Here is a 13,874-nt window from a genome sequence, read left to right as displayed (position 1 = left end):
GTACCTACTCCTTTGAGAATTTCTGACTATAATCACTTAGAGTGTAGAGAGGCTTACAATCTAGATAACCAAAATCCTTGAGAAGGTTTATGGAATACTTTTGCTGATAGATATGAATTCTAGAGTTAGACCGTGCTACTTCCATTCCCAAGAAGTACTTGAGATAACCAAGATCCTTTATTTTAAATTTGACATCCAAATTTTGCTTGATGGAATTGATTTCGCTAATGTCATCCCCGATTAAAACCAAGTCATCCACATATACTAGGATGACAGTGAAGCTTTCGGATTGTTTCTTGATGAAGAGGGAATGATCATAAAAAAAATGCTTACAATCAGCATCAACAAGAGTCTGAGTGAGCTTAATGTTCCATTGTCTGCTTGCTTGCTTAACTCCATATAAAGGCTTTTACAATTTACAAATCAAACCTGGTTGTGACACAGCCAAACCAGGTGGTATCCTCATATAAACTTTCTTATCCAAATCTCTGTGAAGGAAGACAGCATTGACGTCCACCTATTTCAAATGGCATGTCTTTGCCGCTGCTAATGCTAACATTACTCGTAGAGTAGTCATTTTGACGTCCACATGTTTTAAATTCACTCCTTGTACTTGAATGAATCTTTTTGCAACTAGCCTGGCTTTGTGCCTTTCTATGGTGGCATCGGAGTTAAATTTTACCCAAAAAACCCATCTGCAACCTACTGTCTTCTTGCCTTTTGGGAGTTCAGTGAGACACCAAGTTCTGTTCTGATCTAGAGCTGTCAATTCAGTTTGTATTGCCTTTCTCCAACATTCATATGCAGCCGCTTCCTCATAAGTGTTAGGTTTTGAATTTGAGGTGATGGCTAGAGAAAAGGACTTATATTTTGGGGTTAATTTATCACATGACAAGTGTTGTGAGATAGGATATAAATAGTTAGAGTTGGCAAAGTTGCTAGAGTGAGCTGCATGGGTATCATACAATGGTAGTCCTTCAAATAAGTAGACAATTTTTTGACTCTTTTAGATTATCTAGTTATGCAGTCATGTGTGATGTCGTAGTTTTGTGATGTAGGTGCATTGTTCTTGTGTGGTGTGGTAATGGGTGCAATGGTGTATGAGAATATTGGTGAGTGCATTGAGTTTGAGAAATTTTCATTTGAATCTGTAAGTGTGGTATGTATGGGTGATTGCAAATGATGTGTGGATGGTGTATCATATTGAAAAAGATCAATGCATTGTGGAGTGTGAGTGGGTGTCGTAGGAATGTTAGTGCTAGTAGAATGTGAAAATGAAAAATGAGTTTTGTAGAAGGTTACATTTCTAGATATGAAATTTTTCTTTGATTTTAAATCAATTAGTTAAAAACCCTTTGTTCCAAATTTAAAATCGAGAAAAGTTATTTTCCTGACTCTTGGGTCTAATTTGTTCTTGAATTTGTTAATGTGGAGGAATACACAATAGAACCAAATACTCTTAGATATGAAAGGTTAGATAAGTTACCATACAAAAGTTTATAAGGACTAACATTATCCAATTTAGTGTTAGGCAGCCTATTAATTAGGTGAATAGCGTGAGCAACTGCGTATTATCGAAAACAATGTGAAATTCCTTATTGAAATAACAGTGCTCTAGCAACACTTAAAATGTGCTGGTATTTTTGCTCTACAATCCCATTTTGCAATGGTGTTTCTACACAAGAAATTTGGTATAAAATGCCAGTTGATATAAAAAAATTTAGAGTGAATTATGGCCCATTATCAGTCCTTATACACTTAACTTGTTTTTCAAATTGTACTTTAACAAAATTCACAAAATTAATAACCAATTGTGGTGCTTTAGATTTGGTTTTCATACAAAAATTCAAGTGAATATGCTCTTATCATCCACCATAGTAAAAAAAAATACCTATGTCTTTTATTGAAAGAGACAGAAATGGGACCCCAGATATCAAAACAATCTTTTATTTCAGTTGTACTAATATCAAAAGATTTTTTTTATTTTACAAAATGACATGAGTCACAAGAAAGTTTTCAAATAATACAATCTATAAAAGGATAATATTTCTTTAGTAAAATCAGTTTATGCATAGGTATGTGTCCTAATTTAAGATGCCAAAAGTTTTTGTGCTCAGTGTGTGTGAAGGTGTTGTGGGATGAGTAGTAGTCGTAGTTATCACCAATAAAGTTTGATTTGTTGGAGGAGGGAAAAGTGAGAGAATTCTAGTTCTCTACTCATTATATATAACCCTTCTCTACACTTAGCAATGTTAATCATCTTCGATGTGGATTGATCTTGTATCTCACAATATTTATCATCCATTAACAGTTTACAATGTAAGTTTGAGGTTAATTTTGATACAGAGATCAATTTGAAATCAAAAGAGAAAATGTACAAAATATTTTTGAAAAAAAATTTTTAGAGAACGTGATCATGCCAATGATGGTGCTAATAGTTTTAGTCTCATTTGGCAATATCACATTGATTTGTGCAATATTTTGAAAGTTTACAAAATCTTTTAAATCAAAAGTCACATGATCTGTTACACCAGAGTCAGTGACCCATAGTGCAAATTTTGGAGTGATAATGCTCATAATTCTTGCATTCAAATATAATGCATTGGTTATACCTGGAGTGAAGATCAAATGAAATTAGTCAAAATTTGGTTTGCGTTGTGAGATTGTTGCTGCACACTTTCGTCTTTGATCAAATCTAACAAGGCAAATCTTTGTTCTGGATTGAACTCAGATCTTGATGTTTCAGTGTTCTCTTGGAGACAATTGAGCTGGGATTGTTTGTCACTGAGTATATCATCATGCTCTTCAGTAATCACGTGATCGATTGTGGTGTTATGTTGCTACTGTTGCTGAAAACGGGAGGAGTACCCATACTTCTTATAGCACACATTTTCTGTATGACCTTGCTTGTTGCAATGAGAGCATGCTATTGTAGCTCCAAGACCTCTATTACTTGGATTTTTTTAAGGTGGAAAAAATAAGGCTTTGATTGATCTTAAATCGGATTTGTTGCTCTTTGAAATTTGAGATTGAAGATTCGTTAGTTGATAGAGGAGATTGGCATTGCTCTGGTTGTCAAAACTACCACCCAAGGATCTATTTACTATGTCCGTCATTTTGAGAAATTAATGAATCAAAAAGTAATAAGGATTCATATGAGTTTGAAGGAAGAGGTAAGAAAATGGTACTGACAGTTTTCGTCCCATTTGGCAATATCACATTGATTGGAGCAATGTTTTGAAAGCTTGCAAAATATTTTAAGTCGAAAGTCACATGACCCATAGTGCAGATTTTAGAGTGATAATGTTCATAATTCTTCATTAAAATGTAATGCAATGGTATCATCATGATCCTCAGTAATCACGTGATTGATTGTGGTGTTATGTTGCTGTCGTTGCTGAAAATGGGAGGAGTACCCATGCTTCTTATAGCACACATATTCTGTGCGGCCTTGCTTGTTGCAATGAGAGCATGCCATTGTAACTCTACGACCTCTACTACCTAGATTTTCTCTAGGGTGGAGAAAATAAGGGTTTGATTGATTTGTGTTAATTTTCGAAATTTGAGATTGAAGATTCGTGAATTGATGAAGGAGATTGGCATTGCTCTAGTTGTCAAAAGCACCACTCGAGGATATCTGTTCACCATGTCCGCCATTTTTGAGAAATCAATGAATCACAGAATAATAAGAATTCAGATCTTCTTCTTCCTTCCAATTCGTTGATATGGAACAATTATGTTCACTAAGAAAGAATCTTGTGAAATAGGCTCTCATCAAACTCTATTGGATGAGTTTGAAAGAAGTGGTAAGAAAGGGAAAAAGAAAATGTCGAAGGAAAAATAAGGGAAAGAAAGAAAACGACGTCATTGGCAACTATTGGCAATTCATAAGTTTTTAATTCGATTTACAACTTGTTGCTCTCCACGCTCACCGCACCATAAAAAAAATCTCGTGTCTTAATCTATTCAAGCTGCGATGTTAGGAGAAAGAGTGAAAGTTGAGAGAGAAAAAAATTGGTTCTTCTCATTTTGAAAATTTCAAATTAATGAAAACAGAAAACTAAAAATTATTTTTTGGTTAACTTTATGTACTCCTACTATAATTAATTACCATCAATATTAAATTAATAAAAAAATAATCTAGATAACATGTACTATAACCCAAAAGAAAGTGAGGATAACTTTTCTAATATAATTTTTTTTATTTGAATAATGAATTGTGATATATAAGTACTCATAATTTTTCTCATTCATTGTTTCAATTTAATATCTATTTTGGAGAATATCTTTAAAACTCAACAAGTTCCTTAGGTAGCGTTTGGTGAAAAGACAGAGACGGAAAGACTGAGACTGAGAGACAGAGACTAAGAGACATGGATTGAAATAAATCTCAGTATTCTGTTTGGTGTAAAATGGGAGACAGGAATTGAAACAAGAATGAAACTCTAATTTAATTTGCACAAAGGGTAAAATTGGAATTAATTAATTAAAATGAAAGTATTTTAGATATAAAATGTTATTAAAGTTTCAGTCTCTATCTCTAAAAATTTCAGTCTCCTGTGTCCCTACTTTTTGGAGGTACTGAAATACTCTGATTTTTTAAAATTTTTTAAACATAAATATTAATATTTTATTGAACATTATTTATATACATCATACTTGAAACTCAAATGTCTAAGAAAAAACTTAACAAGTTTTTTATATTATTTTATGACATAAGTACTTAACGAATTCAAATATTAAACTTTTTTAATCATTAATTAAATGGCCAATATTTTCTTCAAGATTCTCAAAGAAATCAGATACTTTATAATTAGTGGTATACTTTTCAGCAACATCCTTTGAAACAAAATTTGTCTCCTCTCATTTGTCATATTTCTTTAAAGATTCTTGATAAAAATCGACTAAGTGTCTTGGGTACGACAGATACGTGACGGATGACGTTTTCCACCGCAACGGAAATATTTATTGTCTATTAATTTATTTTGCTCATTATTTTTTTCTTTATCCCACTTTTGGTGAGATCATTTCTTGTGAAAATAATTTTTCTTCCTCCCATAATTTTTCTTCTTACCAAAGTCTTGTCATTTACCTCTTATGTGGTTATAATTTGCCGCATTTACTTCAGGAAATAGGCCGGCGCCAACTGTGCGTGCATCATGATTTATTAAAAGTAATTCATTATTTCATTTAGCAACAAGAGCACAAAAAATTTAATCTGAATATTTTTTAAATTCTTTTTCTCGATATTGCAGGTGTCTATTGCAAGAGCACTTTTGAGGCATAGAAAGCCGAGAAAGTTTTTTCTAACATGTCATTATAATATATTTTTCCCACATAATTTCGTTCATGAGGTAATTTGGAACATGGCTAAATCGTATTCATTTATGAATTTAAAATTCTGTAGATACAAATGTGTCCATTCATATTAAGCTTGAGGAAGTATCACTGTTATTTGATGATTATACCTTTTTTCAATGTTCTTCCAAAGATCTATAGGATCTTTTAATGTGAGATACTCATTTTTTAGTCTTTCATCAAGATGACGATGAAGGAAGATCATGACTTTAACTTTATTCTTTAGAAATGTTTTATTATCAGCTTTAATGATATCTCTAAAATTTGTTGAAACAAGATGGATTTTAACATCTAATATTCATGATAAGTAGTTATCTCCGTATACCCCCTGCGAATATTCATTTGATTGTTTAGATATCTTTAGTCCTTCATGGATTTTTATATAGATATCACGATCTAATGTTCCGTATAAATAGGTTGTTACCACATCATTAGATGTATATGTAGTTTATGGTATGCAGATAAACTGACCAAATAACGCAATGTTATTGCATCTACTATAGGAGAATATGTTTCTTCATAATCTATACTGGGCCTTTGTGAAAAACCTTGCGCCACAAGTCGAGCTTTGTAGTGTACAACTTCATTCTTCTCATTTTGTTTTCTTACAAATACCCATTTGTATCCAATAGGTTTTATATCTTCTGGTGTATGGACTACAGGTCCAAAGACTTCACGTTTTGCAAGTGAGTCTAACTCAGCTTTCATAGCTTCTTTCCATTTTGGCCAATCATTTATTTGTCGACATTCTTTGACTGTTCTTGGCTCAAGATCCTTACTTTCATGGATGATATTTAATGCCACATTATATGCAAATATTTCATCGACAATTGTCTTATTTCGGTCCCATTTTTCTCCTGTAAAGACATAATTTATTGAGATCTCATAATTTTCACAATTTTTAGTATTTTCAGGTACCTGAATGTCTTCTGGCATCAAAACTATATCAGAATTTTGGACAACTACAGGGCTCTTTACTATGTCTTTATCTTTTTCAACAGGAATAGTATATACCTCTTTTCCTTTTCGAAAATTTTTGTCTTTGGAACCGACAAACCTACCACGCTTCTGACGTGAATTTGTTTCAGTGGCCATTTGTCCGACTGGGACATCAATTCGAATTGGAGCATTTTCAACTGGTATATAGGATTTAGTTATCCTTTTCATATCAGAAAATGCATCAGGCAATTCATTTATTATTCTTTGCAAATGTATAATCTTTTGAACTTCTAGTTCACATTGCCCTAATCGAAGATATAAATGCATCAAGGATGATGCATTCCAATTAAGTTCTTTTTCATAAAGCTTATTCTCTCCTCCTAATGTTGGAAATTTTGATTCATCAAAATGACAATTCACAACTTGGGCTTTAAATATATCTTTAGTTTGTATCTCAATATACCTCACTATAGAGGGAGAATCATATCCAACATATATCCCTAAATTTTTTGGGTCCCATTTTGGTGCGAGAAGGTGGTGCAATGGAAATATATATCACACACTCGAATATTCTTAAATAGAAAATATTTGGCTACTGGCCAAAAGCTAATTGCATAGGAGAGAACTGATGATAACTTGTTGGTCTCAAACGAATAAGTATCGCGGCATGTAAAATAGCATGCCCCTAAGTCGAGGTTGGGAGATTTGTTCTAATAAGTAAGGGTCTAGCAATTGATTGGAGGCGTTTAATAAGTGATTATGCTAACCTATTTTGTGTGTGAACATTAGCTACTAGATGTTCAATGCTTATTCCATTAGCCAAACAATAAGCATCAAAGGTTTAGAAAGTAAATTCACCAGCATTATCAAGATGAATTGCTTTAATTGGATTTTTTGGAAACTGTGCTTTTAATCGAATCATTTGAGCAAGTAATCTTGCAAACACCATGTTGCGAGAAGATAATAAGTACTCATGTGACCATATCAAAGATGCATCTATTAGGACCCTAAAATATCTAAAAGATCCACATTGTGGATGAATAGGTCCACATATATCACCTTGAATCCTTTTTAGGAATTTAGGGGACTCAAATCCAATCTTTACTGGTAATGGCCTTAAAATTAGTTTTTCTTGAAAACATGCAGCACAACATAATTCACTAGATTTAAGAATCTTTTGGTTCTTTAGTGAATGTCCATGGGAGTTTTCAATAATTCTCCGCATCATGATTGTTCCCGAATGACCCAATCGATCATGCCTATTTATAAATTCATTTGGGCTAGTAAACTTTGAGTTTACAATGGCATGTGATTCAATTGTACTAATTTTAGTATAATATAATCCAGATGAAAGTGAGGATAACTTTTCTAATATAACTTTTTTTTTTGGAATCATGAGTTATGATACATAAGTACTCATGATTTTCCTCATCCATTGTTTCAATATGATATCCATTCCGGCGAATATCTTTAAAACTCAACAAGTTTCTTAGATACTTGGTAGACAATAGTGCATTATTTATTATGAATTTTGTTCCTCCGAAAAATAAAATTATAACTCTTCTAGAGCCTTTTATCACATTGTTTGAGGCAATAATAATATTAACATATTCTTTTTTTTGTACAAGATGAGTAAAATATATATTACTTTTGAGAATGGTATGCGAATTTGCACTATCCGCAAGGCAAACATTTTCATTATATATCCTTGCCATTTTCTTCAAAGACAAATAATAATAAAAAAATAAGTAGTAGTACATGCACAGTAAAATTGTATTCCTGATTGAAATTATTTTTCTAAGAAACATTGTACATAAAAATAGTGTCATATACTAAAAATTTTATCATTGTTATTATTATTATTAGTGTGCGAATTTGTACTATCCACAAGGCAAACATCTTCACTATATGTCCTTGCCATTTCTCTTTAAAGACAAATAATAATAAAATGAGTAGTAATACTGCACAATCAAATTAAATTCTTGATTGGAATTATCTTTCTAAGAAACACTGTACATAAAGATAATGTTATATACTAAAATTTTATTATTATCACTATTATTATTTTTTTTAAAACTTGACACATTTAATAATTTTAAAATTCTTAAACATAAACATTAATATTTTATTAAACATTATTTATATACATCATACTTGAAATTTAAATACATTGAAAATAAAACTTAACAAGAAATTTTTTACATTATTTATTTACATGATTACTTTAACAAATCCACATATTAAACTATTTCATTATTGATCAAATGACCAATATTTCCTTCAGGATCCTCAAAGAAATCGGATACTTCATAATGAGTATTGTAATTTTCAGCAACATCCTTTGAAACAAACTTCGTCTTCTTTCTTTTGTCGTCCTTTTTCAAATATGCTTGATAAAGAACGAATAGGTGCCTTGGGGTACAACAGGTACGCGACCAATGGCCCTTTCCACCACAACAAAAAATATTTATCCTCTGTTGATTTATTTTACTCATTGTTTGTTTCTTTATCCCACTTCTGGTGAGATTATTTCTTGTGAACATAATTTTTCTTCCTTCCATAATTTTTCTTGTTACCAAAATCTTGTCATTTACCTCTTCTGGGGTAATGATTTACCGCATTTGCTTCAGGAAATGGGACGATGCTAGCTGGGCGCGCTTCATGATTTTTTAAAAGCAACTCATTGTTGCGTTCAACAACAAGAAGACAAGAAATCAGCTCAGAATATTTTTTAATTTTTTTCTCGATACTGCTGCTGCAGGAGCACATTCCAGGTATGGAAGGTCGAGAAAATTTTCTCTAACATGTCATTATCAGTTATCTTTTCTCCATATAATTTCATTCGTGAGGTAATTCGGAACGTTGTTGAATTGTATTCATTTATGGATTTAAAATCCTGTAGACGTAAGTGCGTCCACTCATATCAGGCTTGAGGAAGTATCACTGTCTTTTGATGATTATACCTTTCTTCAAGGTTTTTTACAGATCTGCGGGATCTTTCAGTGTGAGATATTCATTTTTCAATCATTCGTCAAGATGACGATGAAGGAAGATCATGGCTTTGATTTTATCCTTCTGGGATGCATTATTTTCAACCTTAATGGTATCTCCAATATCCATTGAATCAAGATGGATTTCATCATCTAGTATCTATGATAAATAGTTGTTTTCAGATATATCAAGAGCATTAAATTCAAGATGAGAAAGTTTTGACATAATAAAAATTTATTACCTGAGTCTTCTTAATTTGATCAGAATCTCGTGCTGATAACGTGTTGTGAAATAAATAAATAATGAAGAGAAAATAGATATAAAATAATGAAATATAAATAGAAAAATCTAGTATTAATATTCGTCAATATAATTATTTCAATATAATAGAGATGATTCATATATTTATTTAATATATGTAATAACGTAAAAAGAGAGAAGAGTATTATTAGTGTATAAAAAAAGATAAGAGTATTATAGTAAAGAAAAAGAAAGAGGAATATTTATTATTGGTGTATTATTTCTGAGCTTTCTTTCACTATTTATATACATACGAAGGACACTCTTTTTAACTATATTAAATGCAATCACTCTTGATAAACTGAGTTTAAATCTCATAAAAAATAGACATCTATCTCGTTTATTTTTATTACAACAAAAAATATTTTTATTTCAATACTTCAGCTAAAAGAATATAATGTTCTATGGGAAAAAAATTGAAAAAAGTATCATTTTAGAAGGGAAAAAAATATATATGGTCATTGTAATTATTTGAAACAATAAGATCGCAGACTACGAAATATTTACAGAAATTTTTAGTTTAATAATCTCTATTCATTCTGGTTTCTAAACGAAAACTTCTGTTGGAATATTACTCTCCCAAAAATGTCAAGAAAATCCTTATATTTCTCACATCATTCAAAAAAAAATTATCTGATATGCCATGTACTTTTTTGGACGCAAATTAATTTTATTATGAAGGCAACGTTAGTGTAGAACGCGGATATGGAGAGGAGGGAAGTTTTATCGGGCTGTGGTGTTAGGGACACAGTAATTGGATCCTTTATAGGTTCAATCGGTTCGACCATAGTTGAACCGAAAAAACCGTTTTATAATAAAATAATATAAAATATAAATAAACACATTAAAACATAATTATAGTCTAATATAATTATTATTCCTAGGTAATTCTTGGTTGATACTATCATCCATACCTAAAAATTATCAGCAATCCAATAACAATACAATCCAACAACTAATCAACTAATTAATGCCTCAACAACAAGGTTTAGCACCCAACAACTAATCAATTATCAAGGTTTCAACAATAAACTATAAGAATTAATCATGCTTCAAGCAATCAGCTTCAACAATTAATCATTTAACAATGCTTCAAGCAATCAGCACTAAAAATTAATCATTTAAAGATATATCTAAGTATATTAATATATATAGTTTCAGATGCAAAAAAGCATCTTGTTGGATGAAAGGCCTGTTTTTTCAATTTTATAAATACCCCATATTTGGTCACTAGGCTTTCATTTTTCTGATAAAACAAACTCCTCCTCTGCTAAGTGCAAAAGAAGAAGCTAGCTAGATTATATATATATTGAGGCACTACTATAACAATTAATCATGCATCAAACAATCAGCTTCAACAATTAATCATTTAACAATTCAAGCAATCAGCACCAAAAAATTAATCATTTAATCATGCTTTAAGCAACCAGTTTCAACAATTAATCACTTAATAGTTAATAATACTTTAAGCAATCAGCACCAAAGAATTAATCACCAACCAGCACCAAAAAATTAATCAACAACCTGTGATAAGGCTTGTAAACAATATTTGTTTAAATATAGTGAATTTATCTATATTGAACATATTCGCAAAGACTACCACATCGTTGTCTACCACAGCAATACCAAGGAAGAAATACGGATTCCTGGGATCCACAAAAAAATTCTGCAGCCCAACTATCTGCAGCTATCACAGCCTGTGCTCGGTGTCATGCTTTAAACAATCAACAGCAAGGTTTAAAACCAATAATTCGTCATGCTTCAACAATTATTATTACAACAAATTGGATTTATACCTAAGGTTAGTGAAAAACAGGGAAGAATGTAGAGCTAGCGACGATAGGGACAGTGGCTGGGGTGGAAGGGTCAAACAGGGCTGGCGTCAGTGGGAAGACACTGCGCAACGGCAAGGAGTGGTGGCGGTGGCTGCGATTTCCATGGCTGACTTCGCGACGGAAAGGGCTGTGCGAATCTCCAAGCTGGCTCCAGGAACTTGCGACGGTGAATGACTTCCACGGAAGGTGGCTTCGAAGGTTGCGATGGCTTCTGCGCAATGGAGGCTTCGAAGCTTGCGCGACAAAGGCTTTGAAGGTTGCAATCGCTGCTGCGCGATGGAGGGGAAGTGAGCGAGCACGAGGCGGTGGCTATTCGAAGGAATGACGACGGAGGTGAGGGACGACCGGACGACGAGCTCGATGAGAACCCCTGTCGTGTGACAGTCTGAGAGAGGCGTTCTCACTTCTGGTTCTGGAAGCTGGAAGCTCGATGAGAACTGAGAAGGGGAATTCAGGAATCAGGATCGAATTAGGGATTTAGGGCTGAAACGGCAACGTTTGACTGCGCAGCCAAAAAATCGGCCAGGTCACGGTTCGATTCGATCGACCGGTTCACCGGTTCAATTCCGATTTTCAAATTCTCCAGTTTCACTGTTTACCCAAATCGCTTTTCTGTGCGATTTACGGTTCAACCGGTTCGACCGGCCGGTCCAAACTGGTTTTCAGAACCTTGATATATTATTAATATATATAGTAACGTATACATAAAAGAGAGAAAAATGTTTTTACAGCAATATAAAGAGAGTGAAAATTATTATTGATAGTGTGTTATATGCCTTAGACTCTACTTCTATTTATACTCGTACAATTTTTTTTTAATTTAAAAAAAATAGCACCGTCTATATTAAAATTTTATACTATTCAAATAAGGTGAAAAACTCAAGTAAAGTCGACTTCATGTGAAGTTGATACTGAGAGCCATTAAATGATTTGACTGATTTGACTAAATTTTCATCTAACAGCTTTCAAATATCAACTTCACATGAAGTTGACTGCACCTGAGTTTCTACCTTCAAATAAACTTAATTGGAGGAATGGTTTGGCCGTCATCTATATTATAACAAAATTGAGCCTTTTCAAACTTTATAAAAATAAAAAATTGAGCCATCTATATTAAAAAAAAAAAATATCACGTATCATTAAAATTAAATGGGCATCCCTATTAACACTAGATGTTTTTCAATATTTAATGCATGTGTAATAACATGATTATGAAGGATCAGGAGATGAATAACGATCCATCATTAACCGTTTAAACAGCAACAGCTACGTCAGCAAACCAAATCCACCACCCAACCTCCCCTTCTCTCTCTCTCTCTGCTTCTGTGTGATGCTGTGCGGAGCCTAACACGGACACGTTCCCCTCTTCTCTCTCATGCACATGCACACACCACACACACCAAATTTCAATTTCAATTCACTCGTTATAATTCTTCTACAATCCCTAATTTCCCAAAACCCCTCCGTAAACCCCACCAATTGAATCAACAAAATGAGGATCCCGACAAGAATTGCAATCACTCTCACACACTCTGCTAGCGCTGCTTCCAATCATAATCGCAGCTGCTACTCCACTTGCCGCGCCGTTCTTGTTCCCTCATTCGGCGGTCCCGAGGTTCTGCAACTGCACCCCAACGTCCAAGTCCCTCCCTTGAAGCCCAACGAAGTTCTCGTTCGCTCTCGCGCCGTTTCCATCAACCCCTTGGACACTCGCGTCAGTTATACTCACTCACTCACTCTTTCTCTCTCTCTATTTCTTAGAGTAGATGCCAATTTCAGATTCCTTTATTCCTCCATTTCTTCAATCATTCGTTTCTAAATTTGGATTTTACTCCATTCTTGTCTTGTATACTTGCATCTCTAATTTGTGGAGATTCGATTCTTGCATTGACCCTGTTCCGGATTCATTGACTTTAATTTTCCAGCTCGTTTCTTTCTATTGAACAATGTGGATGTTTTGGAAAATGCTGAATCGAGTTTGTTTTGGCTCAGATGCGTTCTGGCTATGGGCGTTCCCTTTTTGAGCCGCTCTTGCCTATCATCTTGGGCCGCGACGTCAGCGGCGAGGTTGCAGCCGTTGGAGCTTCGGTGAGGTCGGTGAGCATCGGACAGGAGGTTTTTGGGGCTTTGCATCCAACTGCTGTGAGGGGTACTTATACTGATTATGCTATTCTACCTGAAGATGAGATTACTCCAAAGCCTAGTTCACTTTCGCATGTGGTAAGTGTCTTTAGCAGGGAATGTTGATTTTAAATGCAAGTTGTGATTTCATGTGCCATTGACAAAAATCAGAAATTAGTCTTGTTGAATGTGATATTTGGAGCTCTCTTGTTTCTGTTTTGGTCCCAAGCTTTATTTGGAAATTTTATTGTTCTTCCTTTTTCCATCAGCTATGTGTGGCCTATTGATTTGATGGATCTTGGGCCTAAATTAATTTGAAACACAATATTT

General features: G+C 33.5%; 1 protein-coding gene across 1 annotated transcript in view; it reads left to right on the top strand.

The window, feature by feature from the left end:
* LOC107613917 (reticulon-4-interacting protein 1, mitochondrial) overlaps positions 12,671–13,874 on the top strand; it is a 5,450-nt gene continuing 4,246 nt past the window's right edge. Inside the window, exons 1-2 of the mRNA XM_016316112.2 lie at positions 12,671–13,137; positions 13,416–13,643. Of these exons, the coding sequence (XP_016171598.1) occupies positions 12,916–13,137; positions 13,416–13,643 (450 nt within the window). The 5' untranslated portion in view covers positions 12,671–12,915. The remainder of the gene's footprint in view (positions 13,138–13,415; positions 13,644–13,874) is intronic.

Source organism: Arachis ipaensis, chromosome B08 (assembly GCF_000816755.2).
Source record: "Arachis ipaensis cultivar K30076 chromosome B08, Araip1.1, whole genome shotgun sequence".
Classification (NCBI taxonomy): Eukaryota; Viridiplantae; Streptophyta; class Magnoliopsida; order Fabales; family Fabaceae; genus Arachis; species Arachis ipaensis.
Note: the sequence above shows the minus strand (reverse complement) of the source record. Positions and strands in the feature narration are given on the sequence as shown.